Source organism: Protopterus annectens, chromosome 11.part0 (genome assembly GCF_019279795.1).
Source record: "Protopterus annectens isolate FY-2018-M chromosome 11.part0, PAN1.0, whole genome shotgun sequence".
NCBI classification, from domain to species: Eukaryota; Metazoa; Chordata; order Ceratodontiformes; family Protopteridae; genus Protopterus; species Protopterus annectens.
Genome location: NC_056745.1, coordinates 1,427,496,267 through 1,427,520,233, shown reverse-complemented (window position 1 = coordinate 1,427,520,233; position 23,967 = coordinate 1,427,496,267). Strand labels below are relative to the sequence as shown.

The following is a 23,967-nucleotide window of genomic DNA, read 5'->3' as shown; positions in this document are numbered from 1 at the left end:
GAAGGCTGTGTGGGGTTCCTGAGTTTGAGAGGGTGGCCTGTAGCATGCTACAATTTGTAGAGCAGTTTTGCCTATGTTTAGTTGCACCTGGATGGTTTCGAAGCTATGCGTTGCCACCAACCTGGAGGTGTGAGTATCCTTTATGAATATGGATACACCCCCTCCTTTTGTGGTGTGGTCCGGGTTTTGGGGCCGGAACCAGGTTTCAGTTACAGCACAGACATCGATGTTCTCCATACTGAGAAGGGCCTCGAGTGCGTGCATTTTGAGATTTAGACTTCTGGCATTGAGCAGCATTACCCTCAGTTTCTTCCCATTTTTGTTTTCTAGGGTGGTAGGTTTAGAATTTGAGCCTTGCCTAAAAAAGGCACTATGGGGGTGGCAAGAGCCTTAGCCAATATCCGGAATCCCAGGGGTGACAGGTGCAAGCCGTCCCTTGCGAAGCAGCGTGGCTTGTCAAGCATGTCATCCCAGGCAGACAGACACTGGATCCCCTTTGAATGACACCAGACATTAAGCCAATTGTTAAAGCTGATCATCTTGTCTCTATATTGTGGCATCATTCTTGGTGAAGGAAGGATACTGCTCAGGGTTAGGGTCATACCTGCCTGGGCTACATAATCAGAGAGCTCCTCTATGTCTCTTTTCATGTAGTCCAGGGAGGTACGTCTCAGGTCGTTCACACCAGCATGGACAATGACTGTGTCATATTTGTACTTGCCATGGAGTGACCAGTGCTTGTGTTATGTGGCGGATTCTAGCGCCCGATAGGCAGCTTACTGTGACCCTCTCCTTGTTCAGCCTGGTGAGTGGGACGTCAGTGTGTCTGACTATGGAGTCACCTATGACAAGTATGTTTGGTGTTGTATTTGGCCTTAAGGGCTGTGACTGCTTTGCACACTGCTTTTGTGGTTTATGTGTTGCTTGTGGGGTGTCTTGAGGTAGCAGTTGTTTGGGTGTCTGCTTTGGAGGCCTCTGCTGTTTAGGTAAATTTTACTCAGAGCCTCCGAGTATGTCTTTGTGTGTTTATGTGTTTGATTCAGTGGAGTGGTAGCATTATGTGAGGCTGGTTTTGTGGTGTGTGTAGTTGCCTTCTCCTCCTGTCTGGTCTTGCCAGTCCTGAGTTGAGAGAGCTCAGCCTCCAGTTTGGCTAAATAGCTGCATCTCTCGCAAGTATTTGTGTTATGTGGGAGGAGGAGAGGGTTGTCTGTGTACATGAGGCAGTTATAACATTGCCTCAAGATTCCCAGATTCACCAGCTGGACCGGAGAGGAGATTGACAACTGACCTTTGGACATGCTAGAATAATATTGGGAAATCCTTAATTGAAAACAAGGGCCAGTGGGGAGTGAGGGTGTAGTGCTTTTAATTTTTAGTGCTGACTTATATAATTGCTTTAGTGAGCAAGTGCCAGGTAACTTCAGTGCAATGTGTTACAAGTAACTAAATGCAAAAACGACAAACAGTAACTTTCTTTCAAGTGAAACAAGGAAATAAGTACAGTAAGCAATGCAGATATCACTAGTGATCCACAGAAGCGCTGAGAAGTTGCGTATTAGGTGGAACTAGCTTCCAGGGAAATAACAAGCAAACAAACAACAAGCATATAAACAAAGCTAGATTCAGTAGGCCTGGATCTAGTCTATGCTAGAGCAAACAAGGTGAACCAATTTCAGTAAGATACAGTTCAAATATTCAGGCACTATAAACCTTTAACCAGAAAATTCCCAGCTCAGAAGGGTAGAGTCCAGCCTCTTCTCCCACAAGAGTGCAGACCACGAACCTTCTTAATGTAAAATAACTGGCCTGAAGCCCAAGTGCCTAAACCAGAACTAATACACTTGGACACTGGGCTCTCAATCAGCAGTTCCCAACTTAGAAGGATGAAAGCTACCTGTCCTGCCACCACAGTGCTTGCCACAAACCTTCCTAATGTAAAACAACTGTTCTGAAGCCCAAGTGCTTAATCCAAAAGACTTGAATGATAGCTACACTTTAATCAAGTTACAACCAAGCAGTAATAAATACCATTGAATACTTTAGAGAATGTCTGGATTAGTGCTCAAGTTACACAAACAAAGCTAGATCCAGCAGGCCCGAATCCAGTCTATGCCACAGCAAACAAGGCGCACCAACTTCAGTAAGGAACAGTTCAGATATGCATGCACTATAAGCCTTTAACCAGAAATTCCCAGCTCAGAAGGGCAGAGTCCAGCCTCTCCTCCCACAAGAGTGCAGACCACGAACCCTCTTAATGTAAAATAACTGGCTTGAAAGCCCAAGTGCTTAAACCAGAATTAATACACTTTTAGAATAACAGACACTGAGCCCTCAATCAGCAGTTCTCAACCTAGAAGGATGTAAGCTACCTGTTCTGCCACAACAGTGCAGACCACAAACCCTCTCAGTGCAAAACAACTAACTGGTCCGAAGCCCAAGTGTTTAAACCAAAAGGCTTAGAATGAGTTACACCAAGCAGTAATAAATACTATTGAGTATTTTAAGATGATGCAAAAGTAAAAAGAAGTAGATAAAAACACAAGTACAGTAAAAGCAGATGAAATTTTTTTTTTTTTTTCTGAACAAGTGCTGAGATCAAAGAAACAGATTTGAGTGCTGAAACTAGAAAACTGGCTAGTTATAAGAAATAAACAAGCTAGAAGGCTTCCCTCAAACACAGAAGGGCTTGGGGGCTCAGTTATCCAGCAATGAGAAGGAAACCATTAGGGATGGCAATTTTTAGCTTACATGCAGCAAGTATAAATTGTATGGTAGAAAACAAACCAATCCATTTCCTGATCACTACAGAAACTGAACTCTATGCAGGCCTGAGAAACAGTCTTAAACAGCGCATGCTAGTGCTAGCATGGTATATAGATAGCACCAGGATTTAATGCAAAGGCCTTCAAAATTATACAGTTTGCAGGTGGGGGCATGAATAAAATGCTGATCGTGAAGAATGGATTTAGATAACAAGGAAGAGTAAAAAGGTGTGGAATAGCTTACTAGCTTTCATCTTAGTCATTCAATATTGTGTGAACAGTCGTTATACCTATGCTATTGCTTGATAGGTCATTAATCCTAACCTCAGATATACAACACAGTGCATTGTTTGTCTTTTCAGCTTTTCCCGGTAAGGGGTCGCCACAGCGGAACTCCGGTCCGCTAATGATTGGCAGTAGATTTTTATGGTGCCGAGTTGAGCCCGACGCCCAACCTTTAGCGAAGGCACGCCCATTCAGGCAAGTCTTTCGGAGGCCACTCGACCTCGGGGAGGACATGCAGACTCCAAACAGAAGGCGCTGCCCGCACACTAGCTGAAAATCGAACAGGAGAACCTTTTGCTGTGAGGCAACAACACAACCGCTGTACCACCGTGGCTATATATGCAACACAGTGTGATTACGTTAAAGAGAAAGTCAAAACAGACTGGGATGTGTAATGAAGACGTGGACTCAAATGAAAACAGGTGTCATGTTTCTACCATTTAAGATGCCATTAAGTCCATATTTGGAACAAAATACACAGTTGTGGAGGCCAGGACTTACATGAAAGCAGATGTCATGTTTCCACCAAATAAGGTAATGTTTAATCCTTAGCTGAAATAATTCTAGAGGTCTTAGTGAAGAAACAAGGATATGACACTGGTAGACAGCCTCCAAAGATATTCTGATTGATAGCAACATATGACGAAAGGCGGATGTAAGCACACAATGGACAAAATAACAGGATGAGGAGAGATGTGTACACTTACTTTATCACTGGAGTCAAACAGGAGATTTTACTCTTAGATGACATCTAGGAAAAGTGCACGCTATAAACCAATTTGTTCTTCCTGTTCTAACTTACAGTTTTGGGATGATTTATTTGTCTCCAAATGTACTGGGTCAGTTGGACAGGAAAAAAGAAAAATAATTCATGCTTATCAAATGCTATATAAAAATCAATGCATACCAAGATTATATACTCCTTATTCTGAAAGAGATATGGGTCTCCTCCAAAATGATTACATGTATAGCTCTGCAATTGCAGGACTACAGACATATCTGTTGTCTTCACTAGATACAAGCATAATAAAACTTTTAAAACATGAGGAGATCAAGTCTAAAATTACTTCCCTGCTTAGTTTAGCAGAAACACATCTGTGTCAAGCGGAAATGGAAATCAAACCAGAAGTAGACAAAAAAAATCAGGTAATAACTGAACGTGCCAAAACACTTGGTGTGGCACAAAACAACTAAAGAAAGAATATAAGAAGGGTCAGATGAGAAGGCAAGAAATGTGGAAAAGGTATAAATATAGCTGCAAGTACTGAAAACTCCAGGAACCTCATGTTGAACAGGATCTGTTACAAGAGTGGTTAAGAAGAGGATAATTTAAACCAAAAGACAAAAAGTTAATATTGGTGTCCCAGGATAGTGGACTACATACATGTTGGTTTACAATGTCCATTGAACATGTCAGAGAAACAGACAAATGCAGGTTTTGTAAAACAGAAGTAGAAACACTCGCACATCTTGTTGCTGGGTGTGATAAACTACTAACAGTGGGCCTGTATATTGAAAGGCAGCACAGTAATGTGGCACAATAATGTGGCAAGAATGCTGCATTGGAGATTGCGCAAACATTATAACATGGAAGTAGCTGACAAGTATTGGAAACATGAGTCATAACCATCATAGAGACTGATGAAGTTTATATTATATGGGATCACCCTTTACCAACAGTTCAACAAATAGATGCAAAAAACTCAGATATAGTAGTTCATGAAAAGAAGAGAGAGGTAGCATTGATCACTGAAATTCCTACACCCAGTGATTACAGTGTCTTATGTATACAGCGACACAAAGTCATAAAATATCAGGATTTGCAGGCACAAGCAAGGTCAGTGTGGAAGAAGGATACCTAGACAGTTCTAACAGTAGTAAAAGCAATGGGTCTCATAGAAAAAAATTTACAATTGTATTTAGATATGTTGATACATGTAACTCCATATGAGTTACACAAGGAGTCGATTTTGAGCACACTGCAAATGCTGCGAAGGGCACTTTTGGCTAACATCAACGACCGAAACAATACTAATTTCATGAACTTGAATCATACTTTGACTTACGAATGAGGTCCATTCCCATCATGATACTAGAAAGCCAAAAGTCTTAGAGAAATTAAACCAAGATAAGGTTGATAAGGAAGTAAAATTTTAACTAGTACTGAAGGTACTAAATTTCTGCAGAGATGGTGATGATGAAAGATGAAGATAAAACACTGCAAAGTGGTATTTGAGAGGGCTACTGGGATATGCATGAAGAACAGAAAAAGAAGATGTGTGAAACAATCCTGCAGTAAATGGTAAGGCTAATAAGAATACTAGTCTATCTTCATCAAATGACACATATATGTCAAATTCAAATGTTTATTTTAATGTTCACAGCTTAACACAGGAGGAGTTTCATACATTCAAGATGAATATGTACCCATGACAAATGCCCATGAATGAAAATGTACAGACAATGTTATCTGCTGATATTTACTTGCAGATCGATGACTCAAATATGTGCTTAGTCTATTCCTACATAAATTATGCATATCCATGGTCTGTATTACAGGTTATTTTAAAATTTCATATGTGCATCATAAACCCAGGTGACATGAATGAAACACATTTGCATCAGTCAACTGTGCCAAAAATTGATTCACATCCATGTTTCCACTCTTAACTTGTTAGTGTTGATGGAAAAATTGCAAGGTTCAGGAACTGATAAGGTTAATTGGAGCTGGCTATAGGGAGGTCTAAGGTTCAATGCATAATTCTCCTCTCACAAGCATGTTCTTAGGAATCATCCAGTTGGATGTACAAGAATGTATCACTAAATGATATCTCATTCATGTGACAATACAGAATACTTGGAAGTGACACTTCCAGTGTCATAGCATATGTCACAGTCCTCAAGGGCTTCCAACCATGCCAGGATGAAGGTCATTCTTCTTCAGGCCTGGAAACGATTTGCAAAAGTCTAAGAGTGAAGAACAATAACTAGTATGAAAGGAACAGTTTTATGTAGACACAGTGTATAAACAAAAGAGAACATTCTTTAGAAGGAAATGCATTACTTGAAAAAAGCATGCATGTCTTGTAGCATTCTGTTTAAACTTCAAATTGTTTGCACTGGCGGACAATCATAAAATATATGTAATACATTTTTAATTTACTTTTTACATTACAAAAACACATTTTCCAGTACCAAGTATTCTCTTACAACAATTGTTTTGGCAGTAAAGATTTTATAAGCATTTGAAAGTTTGTAACATTTCAAATATTTAAAAACAAAGTTTAGGTTGTAGAAGGCAATGTGTACAGTGCATGAAAATCATCATGAAAATATATTTTCTTTACAACGCATCCAAATGTCAATAAATAAATTGCATAAACTAGAAAACTGTTCATTGGAAATAAGTGGATTAAAAGTTGCAGAAAAGGCAAACAGGGAAGTCTGAAAAAATAGAAATCTGCCTGTGTTCAGATTCAGTAAACCTTTCTGAACATAAAATTTGTCAATATCCCAATTTTGACTTATTTTCTCATACTTGCGCAACATCCTTCCTTGTCTACCCTATCAGAAGAAGTCCTGTTCAATCTGAGGAAATCATGAAGTAATCGCTTGGAATGAGAAAAAGTTATCCCACTTTCAAAAGGCAGTCCATTTGTTGTGCAGCTCCATCCTGGAAAGGAACTTCACGGCTTTGCAAAGATTAAATGTCTCAACTATTTCAGTCCAAAGTCACAAATTAAGATGTAAAAGCTCCATTTCAAATGTGAGAACTAATCTTCAGAGTTTAATTGTAGCCGATGCTTCATCAGAGTCTTGTTTCTTGTGCCTCTTCCTCTGTTTCCTCCTGCAGAGCTGAGATAGCAGGCCGACCTTTTCGCTTACTTGAGTTTCTGCGGTGCACTGGAAACAGTTTAAGACGCTCTGCCTGACTAATGGCTTGCTTGAGGAAACTGGTTTCATTTAAAAGCTTCTGAATGGAATCATGACATTGTACCCGTTTATTTTCTATAACCTGCCAAGAACAAGACGACATTTTTAAATTCTCCTGAACAGCAACAGTATAAACATAACACAAAAGCCACAAAAGCAATAAATATTAAATAAAGATCATACATTAGAATTATAACGGTTAAGGGCACAATGCTCAATGCCATCTGTGATTCTGCCTTACATTAAGAAACTTTCCTACAGTTTGTTACTCCTCAGTGCCTAGTTTATTCTTTTTTAAACACATTTATTGAATTATCAGTTAAGACATAGGCAAACATACATTTATATAAAAGAAAGCAAACCATATTAATTAACATGTTCCCAGTTACAAACATTGGTACTTCTCCGTTATCGGGGCAATAAAAATCAAAATGTTTTTTCAAGTTCGCAGATTTGTGCAATGCAAATGTTTGGCATATCCAGCCCTTTCTTAGTACTGAGTTCTGTTTGTCTGAACCCTATTTTTCTGGGTCTTTCACCTTTTGTTACCACTGCTTGCCTCTTCATTTTCTATGCACCATAAAACTGTAGCAAGATCTCCGGGTATTCCTAGCTAGGGAGTGAGAAAATAAGGAAGTGCTCCTCTTTCCAACCATCAGTTGCTTTGTAAGGGAATAAAGTCACCGCTTTGTGCTAAGAGGCTGTATCCCAACTGCAATTATTATTAAACAGCAGAAGAAGCACTGACTTCAGATCTTCCCATTCGCAGTGTATGCACGTAGACAGATAGGCATCCCATTATTATCAGTCTTAACACAATGATACTTACAAATCAGCTAATGGTCGGAAGGAGGAACACTTCCTTTTTTTTTCAGAAAGTAATGTCGGTCTTTCACACCCTCTGTATCATTTAACCGGGGATTGTTGTACAACTGCCTGTATAGACAGCAGGGACTTGCGATGAAACAGCAAGAGTTCTGTGACCGCAAAGCCAAATTTCAAGACAGAACAGAACACTGAAATGACCACTGCTGACTTGACAGAAAAGGAATACTAGGGGAGGAAGACGACAATGGAAAACCCAGAAAACTATCAGAAAGCAGTGACTTCACATGAAGCACACATTTAGCCTGTTGCCCCGATAACGGAAAAGTACCCAAACATTATATATTACATATGTTTTTTTGTATAATTATCATCATTCCAATGTTATGTAAACTGCTCATTTTCTGCCTTCAATTAAAACCTCATTCCTCCTCCAAAAGTTTATTCTGCATGTATTGTTCCCACAATTTCCTTTTTTCTTTTAAAATGTGCTCCTACCCTTTTCTAAAGATCATACTTCCAGTTCTTTTATCTCTGTTACAATACTGAATACTTCAAATGGTTTAACCTTTGAGTGCATTTTCCAGTAAGTCCTTTTTTGCAGTCACCAGAATTAAACTTTTACAAGGCTTTACTATGTCTAGGAATTCATATCCTGTATCCCAGTTCAAAAAAACAATTTTGTTAGTTACATCCATTTGCTCACTCACTATTTCTAACAGAGTACTCTGTAGAGAATTTTTAAAGTTGCCTAACACATTATACTCCCAAAACATGCTACCAGTTATCTCTTTCTTCCCCATCGTATCTCCAACATTTCCCATCTACCTGTGGAAAAATTCTTTGGAGTCTGCTTGGGGTATACAAATAACTAATCAAACACTTTCAATCAAAAATCCTAAATCTTCTAGACTTTGTTGCATATTTGGGAGCCATCCAGATGTCGCATCAGTTTATTGTGAATTGCCTATCCAAGATCTCTTCCTAATCTTTTCTACCTCCTCTAATTGGTTCCTATAATTATATTATTCTGTATTCTGTTATTCTCCTTAAGGATCTGCATCCAAAATCCCACTCTCTACTTATTTCTTGAATTCTCCCTGCTTCATCAGCATCCCTTTCCACTTTGAATTATTGCTTTGTGCTAGTGTTATGTATATGAACCTTAACTGTGCAGCCCTAAAATATCCTTTCATATCACATAATTCTAAACCACCTTGTTCTATTGGAAGGATCAACTTACCCCACTTGACCCTTGCCCTTTTCCTTCTTGAATTACTGCCCATAATGTTTCCTCTGGTTGATGTAAATATGAGTGGCCTGTATGTAAAACTAAACTGACTAAAAATATTTATTTATTTTTTTTTTTGACTAAAAATATTTCAGTGCTTGCATCTTACTATCTATATCAATAAACACGATCTTCCAGTTTCTCAGTTTTTGCATTATCTTTTTAGTCTCTTCCCACATATCCTTAGATGCCTGGTTTATTCTTGCGCTCTAGACTCCCTCCTATAAAAGTAAGTACTACTGCATCCATTTTGTATCATGACCTCATTTTCATATACTGACAGAATTCTATATAGATCACCTTTTAATGAAGTTGAAAGAACATGCTGTAGGTACTCGGCTCCTATTTAGTTAGTGTCTATATATATGTTAGATTGAGGTTTTTCACTTAAAAGTAGTGGTTAGGGATAAAGCAGAATAAATAGTAAAACAGGCCTGAAATATAGAGTTAGACTTGTGTTTCATTTATGCATGCAGTTTCAGGTAAAAAAAAAAAAGAGATCGGTAGAAGGAAAAAGATACTCTAGCTTGCCAAGCATGAGATGTGCTGAAATGACAGTTCTCAACAGAAAGCTACAGAATGTTCCTTTCTCATGGGAAAGACGTGCACTTGAAATGGAATGCTAGATAAAAAATAAACAGTTAAGCACTGTAAGGTATCTTCAAGATGAGGCCTGGAAACCAAGGCTAAAGAGGCATGTAGAACATTACAGGGTTTTGGTGTTAATAGGAAATACTTCAGACATGGGCAGCTGAGTCAGTTAAGTTAGTTTTGGACTGATACAGAAAAGGTCTTTGCAGTACAGACACTCAAGCCTAAGTACCAAAGTCAGGTCAAATATCCAACATTAGTGGGGCCTGTAAAATTATATTCATTATATCCTAGGCAAGTGAACTGCATCATAATTAGCCCATCCCACATGGTGGACCTAAAGCAGAACTTTATACAATATGCATACACCATACATTCTGATTTTCCTTCAATACTCTGGGCCATTGGAGTAGAGACTTGGGAATTTTAACTGGGATAATGCTAGGGGCTGCTGAAGGTCTGCTATATCTGTATTCGCTAGATGCTGATGTCAGTGCTGCTGGTGCTGCTGACAATAGGCCTAGGCCGAGAAGGAGAAGAGTGTTCAGGCCAGGGTAACTTTCCTGGAGCTACATGAGCTGGAGATTGTAGACCGCTACAAGGTGGACAAGGACATATTACAAGAACTCACTGAGCTCTGCCATCCTCAACTCAGAGCCAGAGCTAACAGAGAGGAACCCATCCCACTGGAGACAAAGGTATGTGTAGCCCTTAGGATACTAGCTACAGGTACTTTTCAAAGACCAACTGGGGATATGATGGGGGTGTCACAGGCATCTGGATCCAGGATACTCCACCAGTTCCTGGATGCTATGCAAGTAGGTGCGTGCATGAATGGGCGTGCCTTCTTTGAAGGTTGGGCGTCGGGCTGGCAACTCGGCATCGTAAAAATCCACTGCCAGTCATTAGAGGACGGGAGTTCCGCTGTGGTGACCTATACCAATAAAAGCTGAAAGACTCCTCCATTCAGGAGGAAAAGACTGTTTCAGTTGATATTATTCAGGAGGATCAGAATATATGGGCAGAACCTTTGGATAAATTTATCAGCACTATTATATTTTATCAGCACTGTTACTGTTATCCAGCATGACAGAATATTATGTTATTTGGATCTTGTTGATTTTCACTGTACATAATAAAGCATTCTTAACCAAACTACAGTTTGCAAGCATTATTGTGTAAGGTACAAGAAGACTTGGCCCGTAAATAAGAGACTGGCATCTGTTCAGCACAAGTTTGGGCAATTAACAGATAAAGATATTCATTCCAGTTAATCCCAGTATACAACAGTCTTACCATTTCTTATATATATATATATATATATATATATATATATATATATATATATATATATATATATATATATATATATATATATATATATCTTTGTGGATCTAGCTATATATCTACACACACACACACACACACACATATATATATATATATATATATATATATATATATATATATATATATTTATTTATATATATGGGTCCACTTTATAATTTCGAAATACTGAAATCTTGAAATATAGTATTTCGAAACCACAAAGCCGAAAACCCAACCACAACTTCGAAAACACACAGCCGCGAAATTCAAAATCCCGTAACTATGCTACACATACACTACACACAAACATACACCCGCCCCACAATCAAACAAACTCATCTAAACTACGTATAAGCCGTGGGGGAAAGTCCCCCTGCATCCCCCATGTGGGGGGCTGCAGCCCCCACACCTCCCCTACTTATATATTCTAACTCCAAGACTGAACAAACAGAAACACAAATGAAACTCACACACACACACATCTTACAGTCCCTCAAACACACACATAGCAATCACAACACTTACACACACTAAACCCCTAACCAACATATTGGCTGCATACAAGCCAGGGTACCGTTTGGCTAGGCTTATATAGACACTAGGGCCAATAGCCCAGTACCTACCTATGAACCTATGAACATACTTAAACACACAAACTTACCAAAATTAAACCTAAACATCCACAGACCATACCAACGGAAGCGGAAATTCAAAATATCCGTGCTTCGGTATTTTGAATTTCGCTTTTCTGCCGGTTTCGGAAATGTGAGTCTGCGGCTTTGTAAGTTCAAAATACTGCAATTCGAGATTTCAGTATTTTGAATTTACAAAGTGGACCCATATATATATATATATATATATATATATATATATATATATATATATATATATATATATATATCTATGGGTCTACCTGATAACACCGACACGCCAAAACACCGACAACGAAATAACTGACATGACAAAACCGAAAGTTCAAAAACACGATGTTAGAAAAATATGTATTAACATATGTGTGCAATGCTTATTTTAAATAAGGCAAGATTGACACATTTTTATTCTATATGCAGCATTAGTTCTATTTGAAACTGAAAACATGCTTCTCTGAAATTGTGCTTTCTGACACTGCAAGATGCACTCTGACCTAGTTGCTAGCACAGCAAAATACATGTTTATGCTTTGGAAATGTACTGGAAAGCAGGTGATTTTCTGCTAGGTCAGGAAATTAAATGAAGAATAATAATAATTTCTGTAGATCCATTCATTATGGACAATAAGCTCTGTTCGTGCTAATGAAAAAGTGCACAAGCTGCAAGAAAGTTAGATACTATAAACAATGAACTGCTTCAGAAATCTGTACTTGCATTGTGTTTGAATTAGCCATAGTACCTAGACTTGTAACATCACATAGCAAGAAAGTTATAATTGACCGGTGGTCATCAAGGCCATTCTGTTTACTAAAAAAATCTTTTTTTAAACTTTGAAGAGTCAGCTAGAAATGTGAGAAACATCTGTAAAGTAACAGAATTGTGAACTGGTGGTCTGCTATGTCAGCCGTAGTGGGCAATGCCTTGAAAGAAAGGTATAATAATTGTGACACTTCCTGATTTAGTCAGACAAACTCTGTGACTGCATTTTTTGTCTCCTTGCGCAAGAATAAAGATACCTGAACTGAACCTTATGCTTCTGGTCTTTTGAAGTATTTTTCTTTGACATTTTTTGGTCCTTCGGACTGGAAACCCTCGTTTAGCCTGGGATCAGATGGGCCAGGTGGCATGAAACTGCGCAGGGAAGATACCACATCGGATCTTCTTCATTGAAAGACCTCCGACTGAATTGTCGTACAAAAGAAGCCAGCCACTTTTCTGATCTACGACTGAAGGTGGGTTCCGTTTGAACAGTGAGTGACCAATCGCTGAGGCTCAGGTAGGGTGAATCTACTTTTTTCTGTTTTAGATCAGGGACTTGATTGTATTTGTTATGTGAGAATTTTTGTTAAAATTCAGGGACAGAAATATTGCTATCTTGTCATAGATCAGGGAAACAGAATAAGTAGGCAGGTAGTCTGAAGGGACTGTAAATACTTGGTGGTACCACATTAAAAACAAAAGGGTTATGTAACATTTAAAAGGTTAGAACAAAATGGGTAATACATGCACAAAAACAAAAAGACCCCAAAGCCCACCGTTAACCGAAGACGCAAAATATATGCAATCACAGCGCACCGACGTTAGATATTATACTAAATGGGTTAATAAATATGAATTTGATGGGAAACTAGAAAGATCCTCGCTAATCAAACTTATTAGATAGCTAAAAACCGATTCTAAAGGTCGGGTTAAAAAACAGCATAAATTAGGAGTTTCTCAGGCACACAGGTGGATTGAGGAAGCAAACCGAAGAGTACAAAATAATAAAAATTCAAAAGCAATGTTTCTAGACAAAGAGGATAATAACTTAGTTATAGCATCGGTCCCTCCACCCCCTCCGGTTCCAGTTCCCTTACCGGAATATGAAGCAAAAGAACAAACTGGCCCACCTCCACGATATCCAGTTGCTCCTATTAAACCATTACCGTTTGTTAGAGATCCTATCGAGACTAGGTCTCGAACACGTAATTTAAAAGGGGATATTGAATTATATGAAATGAATTGAAATTCACGGGCTATGAGTGAAGAAGAGATATGCCCACTCATAGAAGTACCAAATCCTCAGGCAGGACAAGAAGGGCAGGACCCAACTCTCTTAGTATACAGACCGTGGACACTGGAAGACATCTGGAAAGCCACAGAGGGAATTCCCCATCCAAAAGTTAATTTTAGAAAGTTCTTAGAAGACTTACAGGGCATGAGATTAAGTTATCACTTAAACGGAGATGAAGTAGAAAAAGTAGTCAGACAAATAGTAGGTCCAGATTGGCACATGATCAGTGGCAACTGGAATCCCCGTGACGCTGCACTTAGGCCCCTCCCACATAGCAGCGCAGAACTAGATAACAGAGTGAAAGGTCTGACAGACCGAATTTCTGAGAAATGGAAGCCTAGGGCAGACTGGACTTGCATTAATCAATGCATCCAACAAGAAAGTGAAACTGTTGATAGATATTTTGCTAGATTATTAGAATGTTTTAACAATCACTGTGGAATGCAGGTGCCTGAAGACCAGACACAAGATTCCCCATATGAGCAGCAGTTAAAGAATGCATTCTTGAAAGACAGTATTGCACCCATAAGTAGTTTCATTACTAAACATATGGTAGACCATCGTACAAGCAGATTATAATCACTGCTTGAATATGCTAGACATGCCGAATGGCATTTTAATAACAAAAAGAAAAAGAAAGCCCAAGTATTTGCTGTGGAAGATGGAGAAGTTTATTTAGTACAGTCCAGACAAAAGGGCAAAAAGAATGCCCAGGGAAACAAACAATCTGATCAGCGATCAGAGGACTTTGAAGGGAGAAAGAAAAGAGGTGAGTGCTTCAAATGCAGGAAAAAGGGACACTTGGCAAGGGATTGCAAGAAAAATAAGAAGGCAGCAGTGGAAGACAAAAACGATGAAAGTGAGGACTGACTATATGAAAGTCAGGAATCACTAGATAGGAATAACAGAGAAAGGACAAAAGAGAATGTGATAAAAGGAGCAGAGAATGTGATAATAGAGGAAGTGAAGGAAGCTACCGAAAATGAAGAAAATGAAATATTAGACCTAGCCTTACTGAGCTTAGAGCTCTATCTAGCTGACACAAAACCAGAAGTGACACTCCTGGTAGAAGGGAGGGAAGTCAAATTTATGTGCGATTCAGGGGCATCACGAACCCTGGTACATCCTTCCAAACTACCAGAAAATTCAGAATCACATGACTTTACACTAGTAAAAGCTGCTAATGGGCAGCTGTATCGGGAGCCTCTCTCCCATAACATTACAATAACAGATCCTGTTTCAGAATTAACCCAGAAACGCAAAATTGTTGTTTCTGCAAAATGCCCAGTGAACCTTTTGGGCAGAGATCTTATGCAACTATTAGGCATAGCAGCAGTTCCAACCATGCAGGGTATGGAAGCACAGCATCAAACTAATACTTTTGCAGTGCAAACGGAAAGAGAAACATTTTACTGGTATAGCCAGGACTTAGTTACGACTGGCCCTGGAGCAGTAACTGAAGAGTTAATGAATGTAGCTATCAGTAAGTTCCCCTCCCTTTGTATTGACATACAACACCTATTGCACTGTACTCTGTATTATTGTAATACACCAGGACCTGACAAAGAATATGAACAAGAATTGTTTAGAAATCATGCAAACAGATTAGTACTGTGTAATCTGTACTGGGACATGAAAGGGAACAGTGCAGTTAGCTGTTCATTACCCCAGGAGTTCTTTTCACTTTACAAATCGAATATATTACCGCATGTTAGTTTAATTAAAGAGGAAGATTTAAAATGAATAGACCTAGGAGAGAAAATCACAAAATGGGAAAAACAGACAGAGTCAGAACTGTCAGAACAGGGAATACAAAGACAAAAACTGAACTGGATAACACAAACACATCCAGCCGTACACTTGCAGTCCAGCAAAGACAGCTGAGAAGCCCTCTTATTAGAAGAGGAAGCAAAAGCTTGGTTAGACATACCAGAAACTCTCTGGTCAACAGGAAAGTCAAACGTAGGACTTATTCGCACAGCAGGACCAGTTACTATCATGCCAAAGTCAGCATTTAGACCACAAAAAAGACAGTACCCCTTGAGAAAAGATGCAGAGGCAGGTATTAAACCAATCGTAGCAGCTTTACTTAAGAAGAGAATACTGGTGAAATCTTATTCCCAGTTAAAAAAGCAAATGGAGAATGGCGTATGGTCCAAGATTTACAAGCAGTAAATGACGCAGTAATACCAAGAGCACCTACGGTGCCAGATCCACATACCTTGTTGAATGATTTAAAACCTCAACAGAATTATTTTTCTGTGGTAGATATCAGCAACGCGTTCTTTTTGATACCGATACACCCTGACAGCCAGTATTGGTTTGCATTTACATTTCAGGGGAAGCAGTATACATATAAGCGACTACCACAGGGCTATAGTGAAAGCCCAGTGATATTCTCACAAGAAATGGCAAGTAATTTAGTGGGATTTATCCCACCGAGAGGTAGTCAAATTTTACTTTATGTTGATGACATCCTGCTGGCCGCCCCTACCCAGCAAGATTGTAAGGAAGATACTATAGCATTATTAAAATTCCTAGCAGTTGAAGGACACAAAGTAAGCAAAAATAAATTGCAGCTTTGGAGAAAACAAGTGAAATACCTTGGATATGTAATATCCAAAGATGGCAGAACATTAGATGAAGACAGAAAAGTAGCGATCTTGCAAGCACCAAAACCCACAACCAAGAAGGAAATGATGTCCTTCCTGGGTACGACTAATTTTTGTCGAAGCTGGATCCCAAACTATGCCTTGGAATCTGCACCTTTAACTGACTTGATTTTTAAGAAGCCTATGGCAGCACAAGATTTAATACAATGGACACCAGAAGCAGAATTAACTTTCTGCAAACTGAAACAATTGATAGCATCATCATTCGTTTTAGGATTACCAAATTATCACAAAAGTTTTTCCCAAACTGTAGATTGCAAGCAAGGTTATATGACATCAGTATTGACTCAACAGCATGGGGACAAACAATGCCCCATTGCTTATTATTCATCACAACTGGACCCAGTGGCATGGTCTCTACCCCACCGTGTACATGCAGTAGTTGCAGCTGCAATGGCAGTGCAGGCTTCAGCCTCAGTAGTATTATTCCACCGTCTCACATTGAGAGTGCCTCATGCAGTCGCACTCATTTTACTGCAAGAAAAAGTAGCATATCTTTCCCCTGCTAGGCATCTTTCTTGTATGACTATATTGCTGAGCCAACCTCACATGACAATTGAATGATGTACTACTTTGAATCCGTCTACCTTGCTCCCAACTCCTGTGGATGGCACACCCCACAACTGCCTGCAGGTAATTCAGCAAAAGACACTGCCTAGAAAAGACCTTACGGATGTTCCCTTGGATGATGCCGAGGTGACATATTACGTGAATGGCTCATGCAAAAGGAGTCCTACAGGACAGAACCTAACAGGTTATGCAGTAGTTTCTGATACTGAGATTGTAGAAGCGAAACCTCTACCACATAACTTATCTGCACAAGCAGCAGAGTTGATATCCTTGACACGGGCATGTACCTTAGCAAAGGGTAAAAGCGTAAACATTTTTACAGACAGCCAGTATGCTTTTTCTACTGTAAATGTTTTTGCACAGCAGTGGAAGAATCGAGGAATGGTGACATCTACTGGCAAACAGATTAACCATGCACAGTTTATTTTAGATTTGTTAGATTCTATTCAGTTGCCTCAGAAAGTAGCTATTTGTAAATGCATAGCTCATACAAAACAACAAGATAAGATTTCAAAAGGCAATGCGAGAGCTGACACAGCTACAAAGCAAGCAGCCTCAGAAGCATTTCTTTTGAACGAGGAATTACAATCTTCTGAGATTTTAGACTTAGAAATGTTAAAAACAATGCAGACACTTACTATACAAGCTGAAAAACAAAAATGGAAAAGACGAGGAGCAATTCTCAAGGAAGGGCTGTACATCTCCAAAGAGGGAAAACCGATATTACCGTCTAATTTATTTAGATATGCAGCTTTGTTGAGCCATGGGCAGAGCCATGTCTCAACAGGGGGGATGGTACAGTTAGTGAATTGGGTATTCGCTACATACGTGTTTACAAACTACACTAAAAAATTTTGCCTGTCATGTCACACTTGTAATAAACATCATGCACAAGGGGCATTAAAGCCCAAGCAAGGGAGTTTCCCTACACCACCGTATCCGTTTCATACTATCTGTATGGATTTCATAGAATTGAGCAAATGTGAAAACAAACAATACTGCCTTGTCATTGTGGATATGTTCTCCAAATGGGTGGAGGCCTTTCCGACTAGTAAACCAGATGCAACCACTGTTGCAAAGACCCTAGTTAAAGAAATTATTCCTAGATTTGGCATACCGGAAAGGATCTACAGTGACAATGGTACACATTTCATTAACCAAACTATACAACAGTTAAGCCAGTATTTTGGGATTTCTTTAAAACATCACTGTGCATATCACCCTCAATCTGCAGGGTTAGTAGAGAGGCACAATGGAGTTTAAAAGAATAAGCTTAAAAAACTCAAGGTAGGCACACAGAAGAACTGGGTGTACTGTTTGCCCCTGGCACTGTTGAGCATGAGAACTGTTCCGAATGCAAAAGGATTGACTCCTTTCTAAAAGATTTTCAGAAGAGCTTATTATATACCTCAGTGGAAACCTCTCATGCCTGCAGACCAGGAAGCAGATTGGACACTTGCAGAGTATATGAGGAGTATGCTGAATAACAAACATCTTTTACAGTTTAATTCTGTTTCAGATAAAGACCAAACTAAACCATTCAAAGTAGCAGTAGCCCCAGGCAGTTGGGTCTGGGTGAAGACAATCAAAAAGAAGAATTGGACGACACCAAAGTGGGAAGGTCCGTATCAAGTACTGCTGAGCACACCCACAGCAGTCAAGATTGCGGAACGTTCATCTTGGATTCATTTGACACACTGTAAACCCGTCAAAAACTTTGAACTTGATAAAACTCTTGCTAACACACAGCAGCAGTAGAATGACAACACTTAGAGACAATAGAAATGCTGAACGTCTTCAGCAGTGTTGCATAATCATCTTAATAACTGCATTAGTGACAATGTTCTTTTTGCTGTGGCTTTTGCTGTGGCCTTTCTTTTCTACAGCCACACCAGCTAGACTGAACAAATGTGATTCAACACTCATAGACTGGCATCCGAACTTTAACACTTACCAAGCAATCAAATATGTGTATGCTGAGACTTTTAAAATTTCAAATTGTTGGATTTGCACAGCTATACCAACAGCATACAGGGGATTATTGATGGCTGCTGTCCCGCTAGGGGTCAATGAGACCTGGGAAAACTTGATTTTTGAGACTACACCTGTAAAATCTAGAGACAAAATTGCATTATTCCTACCTGTTACACAAACAGGAATAGTATGATTTTTTTAAGAATGACACGATTCAAGTAGGTTGGAGCAAATGTAATGTAACAGTTTCTTATAAATGTTATATTAAACCTAAAAATGCTAAAAATACAGAAACGATTTGTGATGCAGATTATGACTCATACTTTGAGTCCTTGCATAAAACTGTCAGTGATATACAACATAATCCTGTTCTTTTAAAGCAACTGTCTATTATAGATAAGAAAATGTTTCATGCAGGGAAAGTGTATATCAATAGTAAGGTAGAAAACTGTTATTTCATATGTGGGAAAAAGGCATACAAATGGTTGCCTGAGAATTGGTCCGGCAGTTGTTTTTTGGGTTACTTGGTCCCGGCCATACGACACACTACAGCTTTGCCTCATGGGAGAATTCTAAACATCAGAGACGTCGCAAAGAAACCTGAAAATCCAATCAAGAAACCTGAGAATCTGGTGGGACAGATCATAGCAGGCTGGAGAAACCATAACTCCGTGAAAGACAAAAGTAAACTAGCACACATGGACTTGAGTGACACTATCATATCCTGGGCTGGCATAGCTCCTGCATATGGTGCAGTTAAATCAATTTGGGAACTGAGAAAACTATCCAAACTTCCCGAGGTCATGAGCAATGCAACTTTTTCTGCTCTTGAATTAATGACTGATGAACTGAATGCAATGAGAACTGTGGTGCTTCAAAACCGCATGGCTCTTGACTTCACCCTAGCGGCGAGAGGTGGTACGTACGCTTTAATCAAAGACAAGTGTTGTTTGTTTATTCCCAACAATAAACACGAGATCAACGATCATTTAGAAGTGATTCAGCAAGTGTCAGACATGACCAGGCCAGGCCCGAACCCACTGACGGACTTTTTCCAGAATTTGTTTGGGAGGTGGGGTTCCATCCTAATGAACATCCTGATTGCCATTTGTGTGGGATTACTTCTGTTAGGAGCATGTATTTGCTGTGGTATTCCCTGCATGAAAAAATTAAAGATTTTATAGAGATGTCAGTTTCTGAGATTTTGTATCAAAGTACTGAAATTGAAGAAATGTTGAAAAAGGAAACACTTTCATAAGTTTAAACTGAATGAATCTCTTAGCTGCAAATCCTCAGAGGAAGGGGTTAGGAGAAGAAACAAACTGTTTATGCTTTTGAAATAGAATAAAAAGTATTAACGGGGGGAAATGTTAGAAAAATATGTATTAACATATGTGTGCAATGCTTATTTTAAATAAGGGAAGATTAACATGTTTTTATTCTATATGCAGCATTAGTTCTATTTGAAACTGAAAACATGCTTTTCTGAAATTGTACTTTCTGACACTGCAAGATGCACTCTGACCTAGTTGCTAGCACAGCAAAATACATGTTTATGCTTTGGAAATGTACTGGAAAGCAGATGATTTTCTGCTAGGTCAGGAAATTAAATGAAGAATAATAATAATTTCTGAAGATCCATTCATTATGGACAATAAGCTCTGTTCGTGCTAATGAAAAAGTGCACAAGCTGCAAGAAAGTTAGATACTATAAACAATGAACTGCTTCAGAAATCTGTACTTGCATTGTGCTTGAATTAGCCATAGTACCTAGACTTGTAACATCAAATGGCAAGAAAGTTCTAATTGACCGGTGGTCGTCAAGGCCATCCTGTTTACTAAAAAAATCTTTTTTTAAACTTTGAAGAGTCAGCTAGAAATGTGAGAAACACCTGTAAAGTAACATAATTGTAAACTGGTGGTCTGCTACATCAGCCGTAGTGGGCAATGCCTTGAAAGAAAGGTATAATAATTGTGACACTTCCTGATTTAGTCAAACAAACTCTGTAACTACATTTTTTGTCTCCTTGCGCAAGAATAAAGATACCTGAACTGAACCTTATGCTTTTGGTCTTTTGAAGTATTTTTCTTTGACGCACGAAACTTCACATGTCCGACAAACCACAATCTCGACAATCAACAAAACAAATAACTTTCCCGAAAAACACACACACAACACAATCACACCAAAAACCTTACAAACCTACACTAAATCTTACATACACAACTATATATGCACTAACCTTAACCCTAACCCTAATGTCCATCACTATCGCACACTTACCTTACCCGCACCCTAACCCTAACTCACTTAATCTGCCCCTAACCCTTAAGTCTGTCACTATCGCACACCTAACTTACCCGCACACTAACCCTAACTCACTTAACCCGCCCCTAAACCTAATATCCATCACTATCACACACTTACCTCACCCGCACCCTACCCTAACGTCCATCACTATCACACACTTACCTTACCCACACCCTGACCCTAATGTCCGTCCCTATCGCACACTTACCTTAAATGTCAGTGTTCTCAACATCGGGATTCTCAACTGTCAGTCTTCTCTGTTGTCGATCTTCCGGTGTCGGTTATTTCACTGTCGTTCTTCTCAGCTTTCAGCGTAATAAGGTAGACCCATATATATATATATATATATATATATATATATATATATATATATAGTTAGATATCTATATCTAGACATATATATATATATATATATATATATATATATATATATTTTTTTTATATGTATGGATCCCCTTCTAATACTCGAATGGCCATATCATCGAATTTTATTTTCATAAGATGGAAATCATGAAAATGAAATACCCAAATGGCAAATTTGTCCCAGGGCAAATCAACACTTGTCCAACATGCCCTTTTCTACACTCTAGTGCGATCCCAGAGATGGTATATATAGTTAGGGGTGGTGTGGGGGGGGAAGCCCCACACATTGGGGGTTGGAGCATAGCTCACTCCCACCCCCAGCTAGGTGAGTTTTATTTACTGTGAAGTTTGTTTTGTTGACTATTGGGCAAGTGTTTGCTTGCCCTGGGAAAAATTTGCCATTCGTATATTTCATTTTTGCAGTTTTTGTCTCACAAAAATTAAATTCAATGATATGATAATATATATTGACAGATATCAAAGGACATTTTAAACTAGCCAACTAACTAATCAACTTGCATGATTTTGGAAAGTGAATAGAACCTGGCATTCTTATAAAAAACCTACACACACAAACTGAACAGACAAACTTGGACTTGTGGCTCAGAGATCTTCACCAGTAAGTCACCATACTGCTAAAATCACATAAATAAATAAAATAAAAAAACTTGTTAGCGTGCAAGTAGGTTCAGTAGCTTCCCTTGTCCATCTTAACAGTATGTTAACACTAACTGTAACTCTAACACTGACATTCCCCTAACCATAGCTTTACACATTCCCTTACCTTCCTTTTGTTCAGCAGCTTGGGTAGTGCTATTTAGTTTCATTGTCTTTTCTCCATTTTCACTGAGTTTCAACATACAGAAATTGATGCAATACATATCAACGTTTCTGCATGTCAGTGAATGATAATGAATCTATATATCTATATGTGTATATATATAATATATATACACACACACACACACACACACACACATACAGACATATGTATATATATATATATATATATATATATATATATATATATATATATATATATATATATATATATATAAAAATCTATACATTATCATACATATAGGGTTGCCTTAAATGATCTAAAACATTATAACATTGTCAGTAAAGTCTTTCTTGGGACCTTATTATATGCTTTCTCCAAGTCAAGGAATGCCAGTTGAACCCCTTCCTCATTTCTAGCATCTTCTCAACTATCTATCTCACTGCAAACATTGGGTCAATTGTGCTGCATCCTGATCTTAGTCTGGACTGCTGATCTCATAAATATTCACAACAAAATATCTAAACTGAAGAATATCTAAACATAAAATATTGACCAAACTCACCTTATTCACGGCCAATGTTTTTGCTGGGGGACAAGCCCCCCTGCACTCCCAACCTCCTACTAATTATATATATACATACATACACGTACATATATATCTACACACCAACTCTGAAGTCATATAACAGTGAGGAAAGGACATAAACCCTTCCATATTATAACTTCAATTTTGTTAATATTTTGTGTTTAGATGTTTTTTTTCAGTTTATATATTTTGCTGTCAGTATTTTTACTGTTGACCTTTTTCTGTTTTAGGTCATTTTGTGTACTCTTGTCTGTATGTGTGTATATATATATATATATATATATATATATATATATATATATATATATAAAGAGAGAGCGAGAGAAAGATGAGGGGATTAAGGTCAGGTCACTGTAATCATATCATTATGTGTTTGAGACATGGATACCAAGAAACTCACCTTCAGAGCAAGGCTCGAAAGGTGAATCTTGGCACTCATGTCAGGAATGCATAATATCTGGTTCGGATCAGAGAGCAGATCATACTATTTTGAGGTGCATAGAGCTTTATCTGCTCCATGTATTACTAGTTACAAATAAAAAGAGAGAAAAAATATTTTGCAGGCTTTCAAAGTCATTAAAGCACTTACCAAGTACTATTAGATAGTAATTTGAGTCTAAGTTCAGGGCAAGATTTTGAGACAAAGTCAGACAGATTACAGGCACAAACAGCAGACAGAAACAAAGCTGTTTTAATTTCTGTGGGAATGCAGGGTTTTTGGTCAGACATCTGGTTTATCAAAAGGATATGTTGTTGGCTGTATGCTTCACTGAAACAGGTAAATGGGATGTGCAGTAGCTGCATGTATGTGTCTGAGAATGTGTGTGGGTTACGGTTCATAAAAGGGTTAGATAAGGCTGTGTGTGCAACTGTAGGTGTTCAAGGTTAGGGTTAGGTTATGGGATATCGAGTATATATGTGTGGGGGGGGGGTGTCCAAGCTGACTTGTGTAACGGTAGTGTTTTGGAAAGAATTTTTTTTTTTTAAT

At 38.6% G+C, this 23,967-nt stretch overlaps 1 protein-coding gene across 2 annotated transcripts in view; it reads right to left on the bottom strand.

Moving 5' to 3' along the window:
- Positions 1–5,399: 5,399 nt before the first annotated feature.
- The window catches only part of CFTR (CF transmembrane conductance regulator), a 1,712,697-nt gene continuing 1,694,129 nt past the window's right edge, over positions 5,400–23,967 (bottom strand). For both annotated transcript variants that reach the window (XM_044088720.1, XM_044088721.1), the window contains one exon: positions 5,400–7,062. In XM_044088720.1, the coding sequence (XP_043944655.1) occupies positions 6,856–7,062 (207 nt within the window). In that variant the 3' untranslated portion in view covers positions 5,400–6,855. The remainder of the gene's footprint in view (positions 7,063–23,967) is intronic.